We start from the raw sequence: 25530 nt of genomic DNA, 5'->3' as shown, positions 1-25530 counted from the left end.
TAGGCTGCCATTTTCACTGTGTACATCTCCTTATTCCATGTTGAAATAAATGACCATTTTTCTCAATAGAAAGGTACATTACGCAAGTGTTGTGATGACATCTACATACGCAGAACAGCTCATTAAGCACAAGTACTGTGTATTAACTATCAGTGTTACTTTGCATTTTTCCAAAGTGAGGGAAAACAGATTCATGCCCAGATAATTACCTTATATAGAATATCTCCTATCATCTTACACCTCATTCAAATAAAATATGATATTGTAGATTTTCAACATTGTGCTGCTGAACAATCTGGCTAACTGCATTAGTAATTTTATTACAAAGTTTAAAAATTTCCTTGAAAATACTGTATTTTCATAAACACCAAACTTCAACTTAATATTACAAAGAGGGTATTTTAAGTTGATTTAAAAACATTTGTGTTTTTATGTTGAAATTCCACAGACAAGATTCATTTAAGGTTTTTTATAGATAAATTTGCTGCAATGGCCAATGGCCTATGCAGCGTTCTAATGGATTACCTTCCTGGAATTGTTTTCTCCTTTTATTTTACAGGGAACTTAGAAGTATTCATCCAGTTATTTTCTCATTTTGTCAACAACTACTAGAATTTTTTTTTTTGACTGACAGAACAGAAACAATTATTTTGATCAGTAATTTACACATTAAGGAAGACAACTGAGCAATAGTGTAGATTAGGAAATGACAAATCAGTAACAATAGCTCTTGTTGTGTTCCAATTGTATTTATTTCTTTTGCAACACCTAACACATTTTACTAGTTGAGTGTTAAAAATAAGATTTTTACAGTCACCTTAGATATAAAAAGATGCCACTATAAAAAAAATACAAAAGATTTTGCGATGAAATATTATTATTATTATTATTTTTTAATTCAGTGTCCAGAAAACAGCCAAAGATTTTATGAGTGCTTAGAGTTCATCATGCTGGTAGACATTGTACTCCTTTGCTGATATGAAACCATCGCCATCATGGTCATTCTTCTTAAATATATCAGCTAAGATTTCATCATGTGCTGAGGGGTGACGTTTTTTGCCATCTCTTGCAAATTCTTCTTTCAAATACTGGCTTATCTAGAAGAGAAGAAATAAAAAATCAACTGTTGTGGCTTTTATATCAGTCCTCAGCAGCTATCTATCTTTAAGAGCATTGTCATATATGTGTGAGTTACTGTGACTGCTGTGCAGATGTCTGAAGTTTCTCTCCTACCAAGCTTGGGACTATTAATATATTAAAGCAAATATGTACATCTCACTGTACAGTTTGTGTAAGTATACAGAAGCTTTACATGATGAACTGCAAGAGAGGTAACTAATGTTAATGCTGATAAAGTATATCCATAATTGTATAATCTATTCCAAATTAGTTATGCCACATTACCTCGAGTTCAGAGAGTTTCCTGTCACTGTCCTTGTCTATTTGATTAAATGCTTCAACACTGCGAGGTCCCTTATTTACTGCATAAAGTTCAATCTCAAAGATCAATGTTGCATTTGGTGGAATCTTGCCCTGTGCTATTAATAAAAGAAAGAACACATTTAAGAAATCAAACAAAATGTTCAGTGATCACACATATGGTAAATGCACATGTAAATTGTCTTATTTTTCCTACTACAAAAGACTATTAATATTCAGATTAAACTCTGGATTTAAATATTACACAGCTAGACAGGACGATTGTTCATGTTCTGGCAAAACAGAAGTGGCATGCATTGAGCAGGTAACTGTGTTACACAAATGACCTTAAGAGAGATTTACAAACAATATACTTCCCTAAAACAAAATTATATTGATCATATCAATTCAGGTACTTTTAAAAATGAAGATGTATATGATTTTGAGAAGAGTTTGTGTGTTGTGAAAAACAGCTATTTCTGAACTTCTCACTATTTCACATACTGTCTTATGATGGGGCTTATTGAGAGATAAATTCTATGATGTTTAACTTTATTTAATATTTGCAATGTGATTTAAAAGATTACTGTACTAGGCTGACACTCGTATGTATTTTCTTTCTGAAGAAACAAGCAGGTAATATCAGGTTTTACAAACTTACTATGAATCATATCTATGGTTAAAAGGGCATTATGCAAAATGGTGATTTGAATATGCATCTCACTAGAAAGAAGCAATAATGTGTAATTGAACTGATTCACCAAAAAAAAAACAAAAACAAAAACAAAAACAAAAAACAAAAACAAAAAAAAAAAAAACAAAACAAAACAAAACAAAAAAAAAAAAAACAAAACAACAACAACAACAACAAAGAGAACTACTTGAATATTTTATCTGGTCTCTAGTAAAAAGATACCGAAACATGTTAGACACTATTATTCCTGTGTCAGAGCATTTGCCTATAAGCATAGATCATTGCATCATGCATCTAGCTAAAACAGGAACTAGAAGAGACAAGAATAAATTAATGAGGTCTGAAAGTAAAGCCAAAAAAGCATCTAGAAATTGTGCAGTGTAAAATTAAAATGTAAACATGCAAGCTGTTTCTATTCGTAGCCAAAGCTAGTGAGCATGACATTGTAACCTCAGAATTTTGACAGAATTTTGAGCTTGTGACCATCTTTCATAAACTTGTTTATAAGCACAAGGCAAACAAAACTATTACTTGCACTTCTCATCTAAAATATCTGTATAAAAAATGACAGGCTTCAGAGTTCAAAAGATTTTAATCTTACAAGCTTGAATGTGTAGAATTTTTAAATATATCTGAACATATGTCATGGTTTATATACTATCTACTAAATAAAGATACAGTACTAGAATTCAGTGCCTGTAGTTTACGAATATACATACCAACAAAAGAAAGACATGTAAAGATTTAGAAAGCCACATGCATCTTTTCTAATTCAAGATTAGGCAGGCATCTTCCCCAACATGCAGGAATACGCTGAGACAGAGGACAAGTATACTGTAGGAAAGCAGTATTTTCTTGAAGTGCTACCTAGAACAAACAACGCTAGTATTAGATTTAAAGAATGTATTTTTGTATCAGTGTTTTTCCTTATTGTTACAAGACTTTTTTATTAAACATTACACTCAAGGGACAACAAATTATTCCTACTAAACTTCATTGGCTAGAACAGAATTGTATCAAAGACAGAACCAGTGCGCATGATTCTAACACAATACCATTGCCAAATAATTACTACACAGCAGGAGCTACCTTTTCAGAGAAACTACTACACCCAAGCCAGAGCTGAATTTAAGTTATCTGCAACTGAGTACTGACACTGCATAATGCTCTTACTTGAACATTTTTTTTAAATGGACTGCACACTTAAGCATCATAAATTCAAACCTGATTTCAGAGCAATAAAACAAAGCAAAGTCAAAATTCAGTATTTAAATTTTTTTTTTTTACCGTATCCTTGCTGTCCATATGCTAATGATGGAGGAATGATCACTTTCCGTTTTTCTCCAGGACACATATTCATCATAGCAATATCTAACCCTTTTATGACTTGTCCAACACCCAGAACGAACCATTTTGGATGACCTTCATTTTGTGTCCGACTATTAAAACAATTGTGAGTGGATAACAATTAATTTAGCATTTTTATTTTTTAAATGACTTTAAATTAGCAGTTGGTAAAAGCATGCATTAAATTATTTAAACGCAAGAACATTTAGAATGCAAGAATATCCTAAGTATTAATGCTATTTTTCTGCTACACTCACAATTTATTTAAGGTCAAATCTTGATATGTATAAATGGTAACCTCCATTTGAAATCACAGGACATGTAAAAAACTAACTTCTTACTAAAACCATTCAATCCTCCTGATGAGAGAGGCTGCATGAGAAGTGTTACTTCAGGAAGTCTGTGAGAGGAGAGCTGGGATGAATTCACTGCTGTGAACTGAGAATGACTTCAGCTGCTCACGATGGGATGGGACGGGACGGGATGGGATGGGACGGAGCGTGCTACTGAGTGTTGGGGGAATGTGGAAACCTTGGCTACAGTGCTGTGTGCTCACCCGCTGCTCTGTTCACTTACAGCAGTGTCTAAGCCAGCTTCTGCTCAAAGGTGTCCCTCCTATGGGAGCTACACTGAGCTGTGAATGAGCAGCTCAAAAGTCAAAGGGCAGCACTAAATGTGTCAAAATTAGACACTCCAACAGGAAAAAAGTGTAAGTAAAATGGCAGTTAAATGTAGCATTATCCTCTATTGATTTTTTCTTAAATAATGCAAGGGAGGGGACGAATTAAGGTTGGGTAATAAACTAGGCCCATCAATGCCAGTCAGATCCGTGATATATGGGCAAGCAACGAGCCTGCCAAAGGCGGACTTCCCCTCTGCAGCTCTGCACAGCGAGTCCTGCCACTCTCGGCAGGATGCACCAACAAGAAAAGCAAGGCACTGTTAAAACTAAGACTAAAAATAAAACGAAGCTTTTGCACAACGGCTTCAGCAAAACGAGCAGAGACAGCCTGCTGACGGATGGACGGGACGTGCACGCTCAAACAGCAAGATGGGTGCGAGGAGGAGAGCCCGGCAGCCGCGCTGCCTGCACAGCGGCCTGGTGTGGGGCAGCCGCCACGCCAACCAGGCAGAAGCCTGTACTGACATTTCTGTCCAAAACGACTTATTTCCAGCAAACCACCACGCGCTGGTTTCAGAAATCCTTCAGCGCTCAGCTTAGGGGTAAAAAATAGAAAATAAAAAAGGCTTTGGGGGGGGGGGGGGGGGGGAGGGAGGGTATTAATATCAGCAGACGCTGCCCCAGCTGCCCCACCTGCAGTAGAACTTGGAGCCGTCGCTGGCCAGGAAGCCGTCGTAGTGCGCGTTCAGCAGGTCCCCCTTCTTGCTCTTGGGGCTGCAGCTCTCGGGGAGGTGCAGCACCTCTATTTTAACCTCCTCCGCCGCCGCCGCGACACCCTCGGCCCGCGCCGGGGCCGGGGCCATGGCGAGGAGGCGCAGCAGCAGGATGGGGACCAGGATCATGTCGCGGCCCATCTCGCTCCGCGCAGGCCGCCGGCGTGGCACTGCTGCGGCGGGGCCGGCTGGCTGTGGGCGGGCCGGGCCGGCTCCCGGGGCCGGCCCCAGGAAGCGAGGGGGACGGCTGGGAGCGCCCGGGGGGGGCGCGCATGGGAGGTGCGGAGCGCCCCGCGGGCCGGGTGGCGCCGCCGGGGCCGCCGCCGTGCCGGGGCTGGGTTGAACCGAGCCGGGCCGAGCCGGGCCGGGCCGAGCAGCTCCGCCTCCGCGCAGGGAGAAGCGGCGGGGACGGGAGGGGAGCTCCCATCCCCGCGGCGGCGGCGGCTGCCGCGCTTTCCCCGCGGCGGCGCAGGAGGATGCGGGGCGGCGCGGGGCTGTGAGCGATGGAGGGGGCCCTGTACAAGTGGACCAACTACCTGGCGGGTAGGCGCCGCGGCCGGGGCCGGGGGCGGCTCGGGGCGGCCGGGCCTGCGGCGCGGCGGAGCCTGCGTGAGGGGCGCCGGGCTCCGGGCAGCCGGGGCCGGCGGGGGCTGCGGGCTGCGGGCTGACAGCCGGGTCGGGGGCTCTGCCGGGCGGCCCGCGGGCGGCCGCTGCCCCGTGCGGCTCGTTGCGGCTGTCGCATCTTTCCCCTCCATCTTATGCTTGCGGCGCGCAGCCCGGCCGGTGTCCCCACGTGCGGCTGAGGCGTCACGCAGGGCTCGGTCTTTAAATGTTGGGTGCTAAAGGCTTGCCGAGCCTGGGTTCTCTTGATTCGGCCTGGGATGGTCATTTTTTGGACTCTCTGCGACTGTATCCTAACCTGTGAAATACGCAAACAAAGTTTGGTTCTGGACGACACGTTCTGGGTAAATGTGTTTTGTGAAGTGCTGTGGGCAGAAGCGCACTGAAGGCCTGCGTTTGCTGTCAGAAGTGTTCGGTTCTCCCTCTGTCATAACAGAGTCGTCACCTCCCCCCGGAGACAGCAGTGGACAGGCTGTACTTCCAAGGCGAAGAAGATTCCTCTTCTGATGCTGTACTTGTGCCTGTAGAGCAGATCAGAGCCGGATCACATACTGTGCCTCACCAGGCCTCTTCAGTGGTTTTGGCAGTCTGTCCGTACCTTCTTTGCCCTCTTGGTCTTCGTCTGTGCTGTGTTTTTAAGTTCGGTGAATTCAGGTGTTGAATGCGGAGTGGTGTAAAACTCAGTTCTGAGCGTTTATAAAGTGCAGGCCCCACACTAGAAGGATTGTGTGCTTGCTTGGAATTGAAATGTACGTAGTTTTGTATTTTTCAGAGGAAATCCACATCCAGGTATACTGGCCTTCCAGTGAAAGGATTCCATACTTGTGCTGGAATTAAATAGCTGTTAGATTAGATGTTTTGGTCACTTCACAGTGAATGCGGGGAAATAACATAGTGGAAAAAAATGTGGCTAAGTATGAAAATGACTGCAAATTTCTTTTCAAAATAGAATGGTGTTTTTCACTTCCATTTTTGTGACCAGAAGTGATTCAGTGAAAGGTAAAAGGTCATGGGTAATGAACCTTTGTGGTGTTTGATAAAAACTTACATGCAGCTAACTTCTACTAAAAGTCAGCAGCCCTCCAATATACTGAACTGCAGAGCCCTTCCTTCCATGTGTGTTGCCCAGCTGACAGCATCTGCTCCAGTTGCCTTTGAAAATTATAGTGTCAGAAATACCCGAGAACTTTCTGAATATGAGGGAAACTTTTTTTTTTTTTTAATAAAAAAAAAGCATATCAGTGAATTTTTTTAAAGTTGTTATCAACTTTCTTGTTACTCCGGTACGTGTTTTTGTAGCCAAAAATAGGCTGTGGTATTTGTGGTACTATTTACAGTAGAAGCCAAGCAGCAAAGGAGCTTGTTATTGTTGCTTGTGGAAAACATTATTTAGTTTCCTCCTTCTTACTTAAATAATAGATGTTCATCTAAGGACTTGTGAAGGAATTTATTAAATATTTTGTTGAATACAGGAAACCGTATTTGCCCAAATTCAAGTAAGAAGTGGCTTTGTTCTTTTACTTGCTTCTGTGAGGTACTGAGGTCTTTTAAATCCCTTGCGGATGTTTTTTTTCAAAGCCAGCATAATATGAGGCTGAATTAATCATCCATATAGGGTCCCTTTTTATCAGAATAACCCTGTTTAGAAAGGCATTGACATGGGCATGCACTTAGGAGATAAGGACAGTGCAGAGTCAATGTTTTGCAACACAACATAGCTTAAAAAAAACATGAGCACGTTTCTGAGCTGCCTTTTACATGAGGGGGTCTTCCATACAGTCATTTTATGGCAGTTTGCGTATTACTTTATTGTAAGTTGTACATATAACTTGAAATCTTTCCCATGGGAACTGGGGTTCCTTGGTGTTTTTACTTTTTTTTTTCTTTCTTTTTTTTGTGAGAATGTGGATCTGCTTATTAATTACTCATCTGCATTTTGAATGATAAAGATGTTTACTATTATAGCTAACAAATAATATATAATAATAACTAAAAAAATAAAGTTTTGCATTATAATTTCCTTATCCTGGAACTCTGACATGATGTGATGTGGTCTGGTCCTGCACTTTCTGAATTAGTGTTAAAATTGGTAATGACTGCACGTGAGCAGTATGAAGCCTCTAGTGGATGACTGAGGAAGCCTCCGGTGTTAGAGCGCGGTGCTGCCGGGTGGCTGCTGCTTGCTCTCTTGGGATGACAGGATGGTGAACACCGCGGACCACACTGTCATATCACCAGATGTGTCGAGTTCTTGGCTGCACAGCTACTGCTGTTCTGAGCCATAAGCCAAGCAGGAAGGTATACGCTTGGTCTCCAGTTGTAAAATAGAGGGAGAGTCTGCTCCCATCGTCTAGCCGACCCAGGCTGTAACAGGCCTGAGCACTTGCTATCTTCTACTGGAATGTTTTAGTTCTAGGTTGTTTTTAGAAACCAAGGTGCTTTGCTAGGCAAAAACATTAATATCTGGTAGTATTAAAAAATAGAGTACCCATCCACTGAGCGTTGAGCTTTATGAAATACCTGTAAAATAAATTAAGAGATAAATGATTGTCAAGGCCCTCTCTAATTAAAATAAATCAGCATTTCTACTTGGTGTAATGCTGCATAGAGCTCTCAAAGAGAGTTGCATGTGCATGTGTAAACTGCTCTCTTTTGTAAACATAATGAAGCCAGAGATCACTAAACAGTTTTGCTGATGTAAAGCTGGTGAAAACAGTAGTAGGGGAGCTGGTCCTCACAAGTGGACTCTTAGTAATATAAGCCATGTCTCAGTTCCCAGCACAATTCCTGCTGTTAAATTGTTGACAGTGGAGCTGGGCTACTTTCAGAGAAAACAGTATGTCAGTAGTTAAGTGTAAAATATAGACATTTTCACTGAAATACAGGAGGCAGAGAGAGGTGAATGAACAGAGCAGTTTGTGACGACAGTCATTTATTTCTGGGACTACAATCTAAAGGAAGTCTGCCTGAAAAATATATTTTAAAAAGGATTTTTCTTCAGAGGTATGTGATTTATCAGTCTTCAAAATGGGATTCCGTAGTGGCTATATTAAAATTTTATTTTGTGGTAGAATGGAATATAGCGAACACTGAAATACTGCCAACCTTTCATTTAAAATGAATGGGAATGAAATAGCTGTATAATACCGGTTTGATTGTAGAGCAGCTCTGGTCTTCGGTACTCAGATTCTTTACTTCCTGGTGTGTCGTGGGAGTAGTGTAATGTTTGCATCTTTTGTAAAAGTTTTAGCAGCCAAAGAGCTGAATTTAATTTGAAATTCAGTAATTAGACTTTTTCCTGTTTATGATCTTGCTAGGTTGGCAGCCTCGGTGGTTTGTTTTAGACAATGGGATATTGTCATACTATGATTCACAAGATGATGTTTGCAAAGGCAGCAAAGGAAGTATAAAGATGGCTGTGTGTGAAATAAAAGGTAAGAATTATGTTTCTGCTAGAAGAAATTTTAGCTGTCAGGGAGACAAGATCACCAATTTTGCATCACAAACTTCTCTCTCTGTATTTGTGTATTCATAGTCCAATGTCATTGCTTCATAGTTTACAGATAATAATGAAAGTGAATTAGGAATTGGGGACAAAGAAAAATGTTTTTGACACTTGGAGCTCTTTTTTTGAGATTTGGAACTCATCATATTATATGAATATAATGGACTGTAAATGAAGTCCACCTCAGTTCTTGTTTCTAGGACTCTGTAAATATTGTCCTTGTAACAAAACTCTTCATTTTCCCGTATTTAGATTGGGGTTGGAGTATAAAAGTTACTACAGATTCATGCAGTGAATTCTTAATGCAGTAAGGGAACCCCATTTTACTTGAGTGTAGCCATTGTTTGTTTAGTGTCTGTTATTCCTGCCTTTTCACTTGAGGGCATGGGCTTTCTGTTATTTGGCAGCAGCACATTGTGATTTACTGTATTACTGTGGTGTACTGTATTGCTAAATACTTTGATTTGTTTTTAATAAATAATTGTTACCAGATTGTATGTTGTTTGTTTGTTTGTTTGTTTTTCAAAGTTGTTCTTTTATTCTTCTCTATCATAAGTTCATGCAACAGACAACACCAGAATGGAGCTAATCATCCCAGGGGAACAGCATTTCTATATGAAAGCAGTTAATGCAGCTGAAAGGCAGAGGTGGCTGGTAGCACTGGGGAGTGCAAAAGCCTGTTTAGCAGATACTAGAACAAAAAAAGAAAAAGGTATGTGTGTTACCTTGAGCATGCACAAGCTAACCACTTTTTCAAATGTTTGTTTTCGGGTAATGATAGCGCAAATGTTGTGTTAGAAATTGAGTACTATTGTCTTTAAAATATGAACTGTAATTATTCCTAGTCATCTGTAATGTAAATTTCCCCATGATGTATGAACTGTGCTAGCAAATGATGCAAATCACCGTGTTACATAGTCTGTTTTTGACTTTATTTTGCTGATCATAGGCATTATCACTTCTGTGTTTTCTGTATTGCCTTTCCATTTTGGATTTCTGTGCTGTCTTCAGATTTGTCCTGCACTTCATATCTGTGTGGCATTCTAGGAATGTTGCTGTGACCATATGAAGTATCAAATTCACAGCTGCCATGAATATGAGTTCTGTTTATTTCAAAGAAACCTGTATCAGTTGCTATCAGTTCAGACTCCTTTCTCTTCTACCGATATGCATGTCTGACTAGGAGTCTAACAGTTAGAAGGACAGGGAGTTTAAACTCAAAGTCCATGGGGTTTAGATGTCTAATTCCCTGGACCCTTTTTGAGAAAATACATGCATCTTAGTTATATGCCTAATATATTTTTACAGACATTCCGGCGGTGATATTCTGAGTCTTTATTCTGTCCACGTTATAAAAAATCATGTAAAAATCATGTAAAACCAATCACATGCTTCATTGTTAAAATTCCTAAATGTATTCAGCCCTGTCTTCCTTGACAGTAAGGCATCTAGAATTTCAGTATATGGGCATTGTACAAGTTTCCTTTTACTGGAGAAAAAGAACACTAAAACACACTGGATGACATTACCTCCACTGAAGGAAGTCAATATAACCCATGAGAATATATATATTTTTTGAATGTCTTGATGTAACCATTTACCCACTCTAACAGGGATAAATTTCATCTACTGATTTTTTTCCTACATTAGGCTGTAGCTAAGAAAGATTGCAACTTTATCTTTTCTTGTTATATGCCTCTGTCATTGTGGTCATTAAAGTCGCATCAGTTATCAAAAAGTACAAACTCTGGTGTCTGCTTCAAGTATAGTGCTTGATTCATTGCAGAATCCATTTTTTCTCAAATTCAAGTGATAGCTTAAGCAAATTTTTAAATCAATATTTAAATTTACATGAGAAGTGCACTTAAAAAACTAGAATAAATAATAAATGATATGCCATAAATTGACGTTTCCTTTATTTCTTATAGAAATAAGTGAGACCAATGAATCTCTTAAAACCAAAATGTCTGAACTTCGTCTCTACTGTGATCTTTTAATGCAGCAAGTTCATACAATACAAGAATTTGTTCACCATGATGAGACTCGTTCTCCTCCCAGCATTGAGGTATTGAATTTCTAGAATGGCACTGGAGAACCTGATTACATAGTTCAACTAAAGTTTCTGCTGATATCTTATGCTTTTTTCCCTTCTTCTGAATGTTGGGAGTTTTTACTCAGATTTAAGTCAGATTTTAAGTGGTTGTGTGTACATAATGCTGTCATTGATTATAAGTGCACAAAGAACCTGTATGATTTAATTTTAACCATAAAATGTATTAGGAATCAATTGTGTTATTGAGTCATTTGGTTAAAAGGCCAGAAGAGCTGTCACATCTGCTATACATATATCTTGTTTCAGATCTCTGTTAGGTGCAGGGTGGTTGAAACTATCTTGCTTGTCCATTCTTTACTTCCTTTAGGAGAGTATTCCATTTTGTTGTTAGTGAGAGCTAGTGTTACAGGTATCGGAAACCTGCAAAGTTTCTCTGAATATACACAAATAAAAGTATTCTAGTATTTCTGTTTTTGAATGAGAGTTAATGCTGGTCCTCATTCTTTATACTCTTGAATAGTGTGTGGAAAATACTGTTGTCCACCTCACTAAAAGGTTGGTGGTTGAAGCCCACCCAGGGACAGGGCTGTTCTTCCCTGGGGTTACCTTATTGTGGCCTTCCAGTACCTAAAGGGGGCCTACAAGAAAGCAGAAGAGGGATTCCTAATCAGGGAGTGTACTGATAGGACAAGGAGTAATGGTTTTAAACTAAAGGCTTTAAAACTAATGGCTTTAAACTAGACTAGATTTAGATTAGATATTTGGAAGAAACTCTTTCATATGAGGGTGGTGAGGCACAGGAACAGGTTGCCCAGAGAAGCTGTGGATGTCCTATGCCTAGAAGTTCTCAAAGCCAGGTTGGATGGGGCTTTGAGCAACCTGGTCTAGGGGGGGTCCATGGCAGGGGGTTGGAATTAGGTGATCTTTAAGGTCCTTTCCAATCCAAACTATTTTATGATTCTGTGACTTAGAGCAAAGTAAAGCAAGGTGTTGACACTTTGTCACAACAGAGAAAATGGCTGTCAGTTTGCAACAGCAAGGTGAAATTGGCCTGCAGAATTGTTGCACTGGAGTGATAAAGCTGTTCACATGCCATTCTTTTATTTCACTGACCTTCTGATACCAGATAGCTATTCTGAGAAAAACTTGTATTTACAGTGAAAACATGATAGCATCATTGGCTGATACCCTAAAAAATTCATATGTCAGAAAGAAATTAGAGTGCTATCACATTTAGTTGCTTAATCGACCTCAATGTAAGTGTACATTTGATTAAGTAAGTGGGAAATGGAAGTTATCCCTAGTTCTTAGTAGTAAAGAGTGATAAAAATAAGTGTGTATGGGGGGAGGGGGGGGAATTCTTGCTTATGCTTGTGCTTTCATTTATTTTCAGAACATGAATGAAGCCTCTTCCTTGCTTAGTGCCACCTGTAATACATTTATCACAACGCTTGAAGAATGTGTGAAGATTGCTAATGCCAAATTTAAGCCAGAGATGTTCCAGCTGCCTCACCCTGATCCCTTGGTTTCTCCTGTGTCACCATCACCTGTCCAAATGGTTCAGACATTTTAAAATACTATTTTTTCTAAGTGTCATGTAGTTGGTTAGATGTGGGGAAGAATGGCAAAAGACTATAGTATTGCTTTGTGTTATTACATCAGCAAATGAAATCTTTACACTACCGTGATCAGTGCAGGTCCTAAATATTTTATAAATCAATACTATTCTGTTACCAGTCTTCATTTGCTAGCGCTCACATAATCAGGGTAATTTGTCGCATGTGTCAAGACCCTGTTCTGAGATATCTCATAAACAAATGCGATTTAATTTTTCCTCAGTTAAACAGACAACTGCCTTGTGACTTGAAGCACTTCAGCAACATAGGTTATTTTTCAATGTATATAGTTCAAAAATGTTCATATTAATATAACATGCCCTTATTTATCAAAAAGGTCAATAATGGTAAAGATACTCGCATAACTCTTCATTACTAATTATTTCTTTTAGGAGGGCAGTGTACGTGAGATCATCTTAAATGTCTTACTGATAACATACATAGTTTCTAAGATAGGCTGTGTTGTAGGATTCTCTTGTGCGAGTCCCTTTCTTTGTACTTGGATATTATCCTTTTATCTTCCATTCCATCAAATAACATACAATTCTGTATGTCATTTGTATAACTTAATAACTTTCACACATAGAGATTTGGCAGTGATACCAGAAAAATGCAAAGAATCAAGAGGCAGACTTTTGGCTTTATTGTGTAATGGAGAATTAAACTGGCTTTTGGTGGGGGAAAATACTTCAGCATTTCTATATCATGTCAATTGACAAATGGCTCTCTAACTAGATAGTATTCCGTGTAGTAAATTGCATGTCCTGTGTAAACGCTTTAAAACTTTTAATATTGGTAGCAATCCATCTATTTCCATATAGTTAGAACAGACTTCCCATTAAGAACAGTTATTTTTAATTTATATATATATAAAAAAGAGAGAGATTACCCACCCTCTTTGTAGAGGCTGTAAATAGAGTATAAATTAGTGTAAGTATGTATACTATTCTTGAAAGTAGCTTATGGCATTTTTTTTTTCTTTCTAGATGAAGCGTTCCATTAGCCACCCTGGTCCTTGTTATTCAGAAAGGTAATTTTCTTTTTCATTTTATTTTCTTAATTTCTTAAAACACCTCCCTGAACATTAAAAAAAAAAAAGTATGAGAGAAATTTTTCACTTGGGAAAATAATAAAATGGCATAAATTGATCTAATTTTGAAAACAGGAGCAGATTATTGGTGTCAGTGGCAAATAATGGAGCTCATTGTGTCATAATGTCTCTCATACTTGCCCTATAAATATTTCTTCCTGCTAGAAACTTTATGCAAATGACTTCTTCTGCTGATTTCATAAAATTAGACATATGACTTAAAATGCTGTATTCTTTCTGGGTCAGTCTTTCAGAGTTCTTGAATTACTGTTTTCTGCTTGCAAACGCTGTATTAGATTTTTATTTCAATTTTCAGGCATTGAAATTGTGAAAATCAAAATGTTCTGTTGGCTGTGTTATTTTTTTCTTAGTGAAAAACATTATTGATATTAACAAACTAAAAACCAGAATTATTTTAAAGTATATTAAGTTTGTGTGGGTTGTTACAGAATTTACTTACTAATATATCTTGTTTCATTTGTAGGAATAATCACTCTGTAAAAGAACCAATTTCATCCCTTTACCGATTATCACAGCGACGCAGAAGAACATACTCAGATACAGAATCTTACAGTGATAGTCCCCTGGAAGATTCTCAGAGTGAGTTTGGAAAAGGGATGGTTTTCTTTTCTATCTTTCTGTAGAATTTATTACCCTGTTTACAGCATATGTTTTAGTGCTGATATCAGTATAAGAAAAAAGAGTTGGTTGTAAGGTTGCAACATTATAAACCAAATCACTTGTGTAGATTTTTATGTAGCTGACTTTTTCTAGCTTTCACTCCTGTTGAAAAGGATCTTACAGCTGGAGCAGTTGTACTGAAATCAGTAGGACTACTTGTAATCTAAAATGGAGACCCAACCAGAACAGGAGTGTTTGTACTAAGGACCTTGCATGAACATTATTTTGGTATGTGATGTGGTATACTGTTACTTGCTATCTGCTTGTTATTACTAAAAAAATTCGCCTTTCTTTGGTCTCTCTGAATAGGGGTGTGGTGGTTAATTTCCCCACAGTGCATTGCTGTAAGATCAGTCATTTCAGTGTCTGCTTGCCTGTTATGGAGTGTAGCACTGTTCTGAAATAGTGCAGCCCTGGTAATAATAAATAAAAACAACCAAAAAAGTGATGAAATGATGTCATGTTCAGAATATTAGACCCTAATGGTTAGAGGGGCCTACTGAATGAGTTAGTATACAGTTCTGTCTTATTAAGTCTTGTATCTTACTCTCCTTTTGATTCCATCCTAATTTCTCTCAGGGAGACTTGACTTAACATGACTAATTCTTCTTGCCTAGTTCTGGTTTAGTCTTGCTTCCTTCTGGAGTTCCTAGTGCCTCATTTAGATTGAAAAAAAAAAAAAAACAAAAAAAAACAAAAACTGGGGCCTATGCAGTGCTGAAAGTCCATGCGAGTCCAAAGAGGTACTAATGCTTTACACTATCACAGTGCAAGTATTTGCACTGCCACACCATCTTCTTGGTTCTCTGATGCTCATATACTGCAAGACAACCACCACTTCGAACTTACTCACCTGCCACCTGTTTAGGGTCTGCTAGCATCTATCCCAAGCTAGCATCTATCCCAAGCTAGCATCTATCCCAAACTTAGTTTAGACCCCAGTCTGCATCTCACTGCCTAGGTAGTTGCAGGTCAGTCTTGCTTTCTGTAACCTAGGTCTGTTGTTAACATCTGGACCTTCTCCTGGGGTTGGTTACCCAGTCTGATTCTTTTCAGAATTGCTGAGAAGTCTTGTGTGTTTCTGCTAATACCCGACTTTTTTGGTTCCTTACTAGCTCTAGCTTCTAACTCACTTTCTCCCCCCCACCCCTCTTTTTTTTTTTTTTTTTTTTTTCCTTTGTTAGAAACTCCCTCTACTACCTTTTTAGTTATCTTAGTTCATTCTCTTTCGTGCCAGGTAGCCTAGCAATACTGAACTTGCAGGAAGTCATCCATCTCATTTTGATAATAGAAAATATTTTAATCAAATGCTTATTGATTCATCAGTTTTTCTTCTTCAAAAAATTTTTCTGCATCATACAGAAATTGTCTGCACCTCACAGACAAATTTGTTGTTCATAATATAAAAATCATTGTCTAAAAGAAAAAAGTTACCACATTTATACTAACTGAAAATTCATTGTGTCCGTCATCCGTGGCCATGGTATTAATTGAAGTATTTTTGGAGAAGTCCAATAGGAAATAGCAAATAGAATAACTGACAGATTGGATGAGGGTTTTTTCACTGAAATTTAAATACTTTTTGATATCTTCATAGGATCTGCTCACTGTTCTAGAAGTGCTGTCAATGGAGATCTGGTGGTATCATCAACCATTCCTGAAGAAAATAGATCAGTATCAAAGGAAAGATCTGAACTGGAAGAGACTTTCTCATCCTTTTCTTCATGAAGAAATTGAAAGTATTCAATTTTCTATAAATAATGCTATGCAAAGGCTGCTGTAATTATACTGTTGTTATAGAAAGTAGTCATTTCCCTTTTTAGAAGGATTTCTCTGCACTTTATAGAATAACATAAAAACTATCTTTGAAGTGTATTTTATCTTTATATAGTTTATTTGCAAGAGTATTTTCCTAATATTTCACAGTTTGAATGTGCATTTTTTGGAACAAATGATGGTTTAACAGATAAGCATCTACATTTGTAAATGTTGCTCTTTTTAAAGTGTGAAGGTCTTACTGATACATTAGTAAATCTACAGGTTAAAAACTTTAGCAAAAAGGTTTCTTTTTTTTGGAGAAAATGCAATTTGTGCCATGGGCCTGCTGGTCATTTGTACAAGCAATCTGCCTGGAGCTATGATAGCCCTGCAGTGGCACTTTTTGCCTGTATAAGGGCTGTGGGACTGGCCACTAATAGGTCTACTCTAGCGGCTTAATGGTAATTGACATTGCCTTCTTTAAAAACACAAGGATATACATAATCCGGTCCTTATTTTTAGCCAATGAAAGTAGAAATATTTAGTGTATTTTTCTAAACAAATATATGAAAATAACTTAATATGAAGCATTTGTATCAAGCATTGGATATTTAATAATTTTTATTTATTTATTCTTTTTTGCATCAGAATTTTTTTACCTAATTTCACTACTAAAGATCTGAGGATCTACTAAAGGCTTCAAAATGTCCATAAATTGTTTTTGGGGTGTGTAGCATCACAAGTAACTAATGCAACATGGCTAAGATTTACTCTGCTCAGTTGAGATGTATTTTCAGGAAAGTATTATAGAAGTAAGAGATGAACCTATTAGACCATGAAGCTGCTGTTGAAATGGGTATTTGTGTCTATACATATTTTATTTATGACGTATTTATACAAGAGGAAGCTTGTGATTTGGTGACTTCTTTATATCATTTCAAGGTGGTATAAACCATGAGATGGATTCTGCTCTCAGTTACATCAATGTAAATTTGCATTTACTGTAAGTGAGATTGGATTCTGACTCTGAATAATTCATGAGTTATATGTAATAACAGTGCCTATTAGCACCTTGGTCCATAAGGTTGCTAGAGTTAGCATTGTAAACTTTGGGGGATTTTGTTTTTGGTATTAATTTAGGGATAAACTTGGTCTATAAAGTCTTAGCTGTAGAGCACTTTAAGCAAGCCATTTACTGTTTTTCATTTACACAATTCCTAAGTAAATGCACAGGGTTTTTTGCACTCAAGCACATACCAAAATCTGTTTTTATAAACAAGTCTTTAATTTGGTCTATCTTGTCTTCCTTTTGTGTATATGAATAATTTGGTGTTTGTGAAGCAGTGTGGAAAAGACAGATGGGCTTGGAATGGAAATTTTCATTATAAACTTCTGGTATGTTGATTCATCTAAATCAAAATAGGTCCAAGTGTTGAGGAAAATCATACAACCTGTTGCCTGTCTAGACTAACAGGTTTTAAACCATTATGTAGGGGTCAAATGGAGTTGAAGGTCTTATGTGAGTAAAGTTATTTATGGATACCAGCTCAGAGCTGTTATTTGTGCTCAGTTTTCATGCAACTAGCATTTGCATATCAGCCATACACATGCTTGTACATTTTTCCTGAAATTTTGCTTTAATGTATTCTGTATGACACTTAAGACAATTGTAAAAATAAGTATTAAAGATATGTTCAGAGAAGTAAACAACATATTGCTGAGTGTTTCATTGAATCATATACATTGTTTTAGAGCTGCTTATTGAAATTTCACTGAAGTTTCTTCCAGATTGTACAGAGTTAAGTCCATGCCACATTAACGGGTATCTATTTCTGGCTTCCAGCTACTACAGAAAAAATAGTTCGGACTCCACATTGTGCAAAAAAAGATCGATAAGACTGATTTGTGCATGTAGTTGTAAATCAGCATTTTAAATACTGATGATAAAATATTTGTAATAAGATTGGTTAGACACAGGTTGCAAGGCTTAGATTCCAGCACAATGGTTATATAATTACTTCAGTACCAAGTTGGGTTTCTTTATGTGACTCAAGCTGTAATGATGTCTTAATATATATGCAACATGTTCTTGCTAAAGTTAGATCATCCTTTTTATCTACCTCTGCTAAACCCTATGACTAAAATCCTAAAATGTATTTAAAGAAAATCAGTGCAGATATGCCATCATGCTTCTGGTGTCAAGGATCTAAGAAGTAATTTTGGAAAATGATACTGTAGAAGAACCACAGTGGTCCATGTATGATAAGATTAGAAAACTCTATATGCCCTTTTCATTTTCAGGGTTAGGGCAGAGCTAATCAGTAATTGATAATTATACTGTTACTCTTTCTGGTGGAGAATAGGAGCTGAATGTCAACATAGGATATGTAATTGATGCTTCCAGTTTTGATCTCACTTGCTTCCGAAGAGCTCCCAGTGAAACCAAATTCATTTTTTAAAGCATTTATCACTTAAAGGATATAAGCATACTACATATACTTAGGCTAAAAGTGCTAATTTCTAGTTATTGACTTTTATTTATGAAGTTTCTAACATTAGATGATTGGAAATGGAATGCACTTAAATGGCATACCAGCTTGTACTCTATAAAGAATTAAATATCAGGCACTCAGAATAATTTAGAAATTCATGAATATTTACATTACAATGTTCAGAGTCTAAAACTGAAAATTAATGTTTGTATTTCTTTTCATTTGTTGTATGGAAGTATAGTAAGTAAGCTTACAGTGTCAGCTTGATTTCCTTCCTCCCCCGCCCTGACTGGTGGTCAGATTTTGGAATGCAGGCATTACTGTATCCCAAAACATATATAGATACATTGCAATGCATAATTTTTTTGCATTTAATTTATTTTAAAAATGACTTAAGTATTTGTGTTACAGTTAATTTCTCAAACTGTGAACTTAAATTTTGCTCGTTACACCACAATCAGTATAGGTATTGTAGCTGTTGTTACTGCTGGTGCTGCACTTAGCAACTTTTTACAGAGGTATAATACACGAATGGAGGAAACTTCTTTGTCTGAAATCTTTTTTTTTTCTTTCTTTTTTTTTTTTTTTTGTCAGGTGATCCTCATTATTCAGCTTTAAAAGAGTTAATGCAAAACATGCCTGTCATTAACATTTCTTTGCTGACTACTTCCAGGGCTGAACCTAAGCATTTCAGATCAACCTCTAGAAGGGAATGTTACTGATTAAAGGGGAGGGGGTGTCGTTGAGTGACCAAAGCCACAGCTGCTATCCTGAAAATATCTGCTGCTTAACACTGAAGACCAAAGGATCATACAGATTATTATTTCACTTACAAAGCTCATCAGATGATTGTAACACCCTTAGAAATGTCACTGTCTCAGAAGGACTCAGCAGCTTAGCAGCTAGTTTAAGCAACGAAATGGTAAGAGATTCAGAAACTAAGCATTCTTCTACCCATACAGCAGAGCAACCTGTTCTTTGTTATTTTGTAGAGGAAGTCACAAGCATGACCAAGTTTACTAGAAAGTGAGCATACTGGGCTCCACTTTATAACATGCTAAAAGAAATGCATTACCATTTTTGTTCCCACTGTGTACAATACTGATTTGAAGGTGCCGTTTAGGAATTTAATTGCTTCAGTTGCCGTTTGAGTAGTTGTTAAGCCTGCATGAGCAATTCAGAATATTGTTTGGCAAGTGAGTGCCATAAGAAAGTAGTCGCACCATTTCCCTGCATTGCTGTCTGGTACCGTCTTTTACTTCAGGACAGGATACTGTAGGTACGTTTGTAGCCATATCCTGACTGTTCTTAAATAGTACTCATATGGGAGAGAGAGCTAAAAGTAAGAGCACAACTGTATTTTATGACTCTGTTTAAAAAACAAGCAAATCAAATACATTATGTTTAAAGAAAAGGATAAATACATGGCTCCAAGGGTGTTGATTAAGGATGCCAAAGGTAATTCTTCTCAGTTCAAAGCAGGGGTGGGTGAGTCAGGATTTAAGAATGTCACATCCTTTCCTCCATATTCTCTTGAGCTAAATGTTGCTTTGGCTATTTCTGTATCTATCTTCACCTTCTTGGCTGCCTAGACATTTTCTGCGAAGTTTAGATGACAGTTGCAGAAGCAGGGTGCTGTTAACATGGGGCTGACTCATTTTTCTATGCACGATCATTGTGACATGTCATTCTTTGTCTAAATGTCTTCAGACATCAGTGCTAGGATATTCTTGTGAACTTGGTCCTGTAGTGCAATTGGTTTTGTCTTTAAACAGAGCGTCAGCCTGTAAAGTGAAAAAAATCCCAGTATTCTACCTGAATAGAGTAGGCAAATAATTTCAAATGTTCATGCTTCATTTTATGTATTTATTTTTATTCAGAGACTGCTTAATCTCTTGTCTGAGAATTGTTTTTGGATGTCTTCTATGAAACTGAAGAAGAATGAAGCTTTATGTTGTGACTTTATCAATGTCACCTCTACATTAGCTTTCATTTAGCAGTCATATAAAAAACAATGGCTCAGCAGGTTGGCATGTAGAATTATCTATTAAAATTGTACTCCAGCAAATCCTGTAAGTGCTTTAAATCCTATTTTTAGGCGCAGGAGTGACTCATCAGCTTAAAGTTAGGTGTGCTTGTTTAAGTACCATGCAGAGTTGAGGCAGCGTTACAGACAAGAAACTTGCTTATGCTGCCACACCAGAATGTTTTCCACTTGATCATGGAAATGTGTCGAGATTCAGTAGAGGACTCAGTAGAGGATTTCAGTGAAGACTGAATTTTCAATAGCATTTGTGGAATAGAATCCATGATTAAGTCTGGAGTGTTTTTTTTTTCTTTTTTTTTTCTTTTTTTTTTTTTTGTGTGTGTGCGTGTGTGACTATTACTTTCTGCTAAGACTACTGGCTTAGTCCATTTCTAGTGGTAATATTGTCAGATATAGGTATATACAAGTTGCTGAAACAAGGCTGGTTGGCTGTACCTGTGTTATCTTTGTGCGTTGTTTTGAAAATTATTTTTTAATACCTGTAAGGGAATTAGAATGAGATGGCTTCTTGAACTTGAAAATGTCTGGATCTTGTCCTGACACAAAACTTAGCTTCTGAGATCTGTATTTTGACTTTAGATCTTGTTTCATCTCCATTTATTAGCCAGAGAGCAGCTCACTTTGTCTCTGGCTTTGTGACTTTAACACTATCCATGTGATGCCAAGCTTGCACCATGGACGATTTCAGCCCTGTTAGTGCTGTATTGCATTAAGCTAAGATACCCTCTTGAGAAGCAAGTCTGTTTTCCCAGCTGGTGAATGGTGCTAGATCTTGTGTTTCTGTTAACCTAGGTAGGCTGATTAACATGGGGCTTGGGGGTGTTAAGCCTCTCACTGTACACTGCACAGTGTAAGTCCCCAGCTATGACAACATATCTAGGAACGTTTCATACTTTGGCTAAAACATGTTGTCTTGCTCTTGGTAGGTTTACAGTGGTAGGAGTGCTGCAGTAGATGATTTTGAGGGCATTTTAACTTAAGCTGTGGCTTCAAATAGTGATTTTATTTATTTATTTTTAAGTACCTTAAAATTATTAAATACAAGCAGCTTTATGTTTAAATTGCCCTCTCAAATTCTATTACTATAAAATTTTCTTCAGAATTGATTTATAACCATACTAGCTTCTCTGTGGTGGCCATTTGAAATGCGTTAACAACAAGGAAGATAAATGTCAGGTGAATGCTGCCCCCCCCCCCCCCCCCTTCCCCCCCCTCCCCCCAGCCCTAGGGGTGGAACTGCCCTGCCTGGTAAGAGTGTAGAGTAGCAAGGACCAGGGAGGAGAGGTGGTGGATTTAGTAACAGCTTGGTACTTTGTTCTCAATACAGGGTTTGTCTCATCTAAGTTTAAAACTGCTTTACATTGGTGCTCGATGAAGTAATTAAGGTTTTCTGTTATTTGTTGTCTGTCTGTTACATGATACATAAAAAAATGTATTATTTGGATAGCTAATGGTTGATAGTATATAGGCTTATAGGAAAGAAAAAAGAATCGGTCTGTTTCTCTAGTGTGTCTTTTTAGGATAAGCTTTTAAACATACGACCTGTGTTCACTGCTTTTGACAAACTTGGGATCTTTCTTTTTAGCAGTATTTTTTTATGCTGGGAGTCATAATATACGGTGTTGCCAAACTCTTCTGCACCACTTACGAGACTTCTACAGGCTCTGAAGCAGTGTTGCATCACTCTGAGTTTTTGCTCTCAAGCTCTTTCTGCTGATCAGAGTGAATTCTAGAAGCAGAATTGCTCTTTTGAACTTGATAGTCTTTTCCCATAACCGAAACTGTGACCTGCCTGTATGGGATTTGTGATTTTCTCCCTCTGCCCCAGAATGTAAAAGCTCTGCTCCCCATAGGTGCGTCAGCTGATTTGAAGGGTGAAGAGCTGATAGGGTACAGACCCTTAATGACCCACAGCAGGTGAGAACTTTTAGGTCCAAGCAATTAGTCAATGGTCAACTAGTCTACACTAGCTGCAGCTGGCAAAAAGAGGAGCCAATAGCTGGGTTTCCTGGAGGCAGTTTTTAAACTGCTTCCAGCAGAGACCAGCTATTAAGAAAAGAGATTACTAATGTTTCCATATAGGGCATAGTGGAAGGCCTGGAAATACACTCAACAGAGACATAATAAAAACAGCATAATGCTGCATAATTCTAAAATAAAAACATAAAACAGCATAATTCTAGCAAGTGCTAGAATTTATCCTTAGTGAAGAACCCATGAAAAATTATTTATTTATTTATTTATTTTTGTTAGTCCTCTATAGTAGTCTGATGGCCAGGATGTTTCTGGTAGATGGGTAAATTTTCAACAGTTACCCAGCTTACAGTGGGGAATCGCAGTTCTACCTGGACTTTTCTTTCAATGACTCTCTTTCTGTAGTATAGTACATGAACTATAAAAGCAGAGCACAACAAATAAATAACAAGGAATCACACATTTTAAGGTGCAGATAGCATGCTTTATTTCAAATTAACAATTCTATCTCAAGGAGGCTCAACAACTAACAAATTTATTACTACATTAGGAGAACTAAAGCAAATTGAAGTGCAGGGCAGTATTTTATGTTGTAACAACAGTTTGTTTTCAAACTGTGGCTCATTGCTTAGTTGCCTGGAAGTGACTACTAGGTATCTAATACTACCACACAATCACTGCACCCTATGAACCTCCGAGTGTTGGTACTGCTGCTGCACTTGAGTACCTCAATAGCTTTGTTGATTAAGGGGATGGCCAGGTGATGTTACTTTTTAAAGCTATTCAGGCAGTCAGTGTGTCAGAAACAGTACCCAAACAGTGGGTGAACAAAGTGTTGGCCGCTTGCACTTTGTCCAAAAATTGTCAGTCAGGCATGGAAAGTATGACATAATCAGATAAAACGTAAAACATTAAAGCAATGCTTACAGGAGGGTAATTGCAAACATCACTAATGCCTTACATTTCTGATTCAACATAAATATTTGTGCACATATGAAATACAATGCACAGTATCATCTCTTAGGTGTAGGTAATCTTCAACAGGGAGCCTCTCTACCTGTTGAGGCATTCTTAGACATCAACAATGAGTTGAGGCACAAAAATTAGTTAAATGTTGAGCAGGGTAGTCGTTTGCTAGGAAACTTTCTCCTACCAACTGTTAATTCCAAAAGTTACATTTCAAAATGTCATAAAATAAATGGTACAAAACTTCATAACCGTTAACTTCGGCTATATACAGTATGTACATGTCAGTGAAAAAAAGTGTTTAAAATTCTTAGGTCAATAATGACTATAAGTCATAATGTATAGCTCTGGACTTCGTCTCATTCAGGTAGGTACAAAAATATTTTTTTTTTTTTTTTTAATATTTACAGATCAGGTATTTCAGTCCATATATTAATCACTTGTAAAAAGACAAGTGTAAATAATACAGATCAAGCTCTCTAAATTGATCGAATATTAATATTCACAGTGGCAGAATCGGTACCAAATTCATTTCCTAAATTTAGGGTATAAAGTCCACCATCATTCTTCTGGACGTCCATGATGATCAAGGTGGTTAGATCTTCGCTGGTTTCAATGTGGAATCTGCCTTGCTGGTCCTGACTGGTAATTTTTCTCCCTCTGCAGTACCATGTTATTTCAGGAGCAGGTTCACCCGAAAAGGCACAAGATACTGTGAGAACTTTTCCTTCATCAATACTTATATCAGATGGGAGAGCTTCAATTTTGGGTGGTATTCCTTTACAAAACAGGAGAAGAAATATCAAGTTAGTCTGTTTCTACTAAGCCCTTTTGACATGCAGCAGGTTTACTCTAAGAACTACTTCAGGATATTCAAAGCACTAACTCTACCAATAATTGTATTGCTCACCTCTCAGACCTGATTTAAGCATCTTACTAGTTGAACTTTCCAGTTGAGCCACACTAGATTTCCCCATAATACTGCTGGAGCTCATCTCTACAAAGGATTCTTTCATGGAGGACATGCTTTTGGCAGACATGCTCGCAAATTTCATTTCAGTCATGCTGCTACTGCTGAAACTGCTGAATGAAGCCTCTTGTTTAGAAGAAGCCATTTGAAATGACTGAGAAGAAAAACTTTCGTGCATGCTTGCGTCGCCACTTGTCTTCAATACTACCTCTTTTGGAGGTTCTTCAATTAGAGCTGGGAGCATCGCAAACATAGAAGAAAAACCAATAACATCTCATTAACTAAAGAAGTCATGCAGTCTATATGGTTAATTTCAGAGAAATGAAGAGTGCATTGTTTGCTTTCAATAGAAAACTGCAGTGGAGAATAAAATGCTTTATAATCATTTGATTAAAGATGCCCAAGTTACAAACGCTAATTTGTAAATGAAACAAGTAGGAAACAGAACTGTTACTAGTATGTATGAGCTTGAAGAAAAAACATACTTAAGAAGAAATAGGTCATCACATAGCATTTCCTATTAGAGCTATTATTAGAATTTGACATCGAGAAATTGTGTGTTCAGTTCATATTTGTAGAAGTTGTGAAACATTTTCAAGTTCTCACAAGTATGGTATTGTGAGTTCTATACTTCACTGCACTGTTTTGTAACTATCAAAGAAAGCAGAAGAGATCGGTCACTGCAGCTTTCCTTTAAGAACAAGCACATTCATCCAAGCAAACTATAGTAACCTGTTGGTGCTAGAAATGGAGATGTCCCTGTACAGACAGTAAAATCCTAAACCTGGTTCAGTTATGGATAAGTTACTGTAACAGTTTTTAAATGCAGAATTACTTTACCAAAACAGATTCTGGTTAGCAATTGAGAAAAGAGTACTTGCCAGACCAAGGTCTTAGTAACA

At 37.8% G+C, this 25530-nt stretch overlaps 3 protein-coding genes across 53 annotated transcripts in view; 1 reads left to right on the top strand and 2 right to left on the bottom strand.

The window, feature by feature from the left end:
- Positions 1-799: 799 nt before the first annotated feature.
- Positions 800-5006, bottom strand: FKBP7 (FKBP prolyl isomerase 7). Its single transcript, XM_084288960.1, has 4 exons — positions 4776-5006; positions 3401-3552; positions 1405-1538; positions 800-1097 (listed from the first exon to the last, which is right to left on the bottom strand). The coding sequence occupies exons 1-4, from the start codon at positions 4994-4996 to the stop codon at positions 936-938; spliced, it is 669 nt and encodes a 222-aa protein (XP_084145086.1). The 5' UTR covers positions 4997-5006; the 3' UTR covers positions 800-935.
- A 119-nt stretch (positions 5007-5125) lies between these two features.
- Positions 5126-17880, top strand: PLEKHA3 (pleckstrin homology domain containing A3). Of its 2 annotated transcripts, none has more exons than XM_084288959.1 (8): positions 5126-5398; positions 8794-8910; positions 9538-9693; positions 10910-11046; positions 12428-12592; positions 13637-13680; positions 14225-14340; positions 16038-17880. In XM_084288959.1, the coding sequence occupies exons 1-8, from the start codon at positions 5359-5361 to the stop codon at positions 16202-16204; spliced, it is 942 nt and encodes a 313-aa protein (XP_084145085.1). In that variant the 5' UTR covers positions 5126-5358; the 3' UTR covers positions 16205-17880. The 2 variants fall into 2 exon arrangements, with proteins under 2 accessions (XP_084145085.1, XP_084145084.1); XM_084288958.1 differs by having other exon boundaries at positions 16019-17880.
- Positions 17881-23154: 5274 nt separating this feature from the next.
- LOC311210842 (titin-like) overlaps positions 23155-25530 on the bottom strand; it is a 243002-nt gene continuing 240626 nt past the window's right edge. For 49 of the 50 annotated variants that reach the window (XM_084289064.1, XM_084289067.1, XM_084289084.1 and 46 more), the window contains 2 exons: positions 24569-24862; positions 23155-24436 (listed from right to left, as the gene is read on the bottom strand). In XM_084289064.1, coding sequence (XP_084145190.1) covers positions 24138-24436; positions 24569-24862 — 593 coding nt within the window. In that variant the 3' untranslated portion in view covers positions 23155-24137. The remainder of the gene's footprint in view (positions 24437-24568; positions 24863-25530) is intronic. The other variant, XM_084289078.1, reaches the window with a different exon arrangement.

Source organism: Netta rufina (genome assembly GCF_964035555.1).
Source record: "Netta rufina genome assembly, chromosome: 6".
Taxonomy (NCBI): Eukaryota; Metazoa; Chordata; class Aves; order Anseriformes; family Anatidae; genus Netta; species Netta rufina.
Note: the sequence above shows the minus strand (reverse complement) of the source record. Positions and strands in the feature narration are given on the sequence as shown.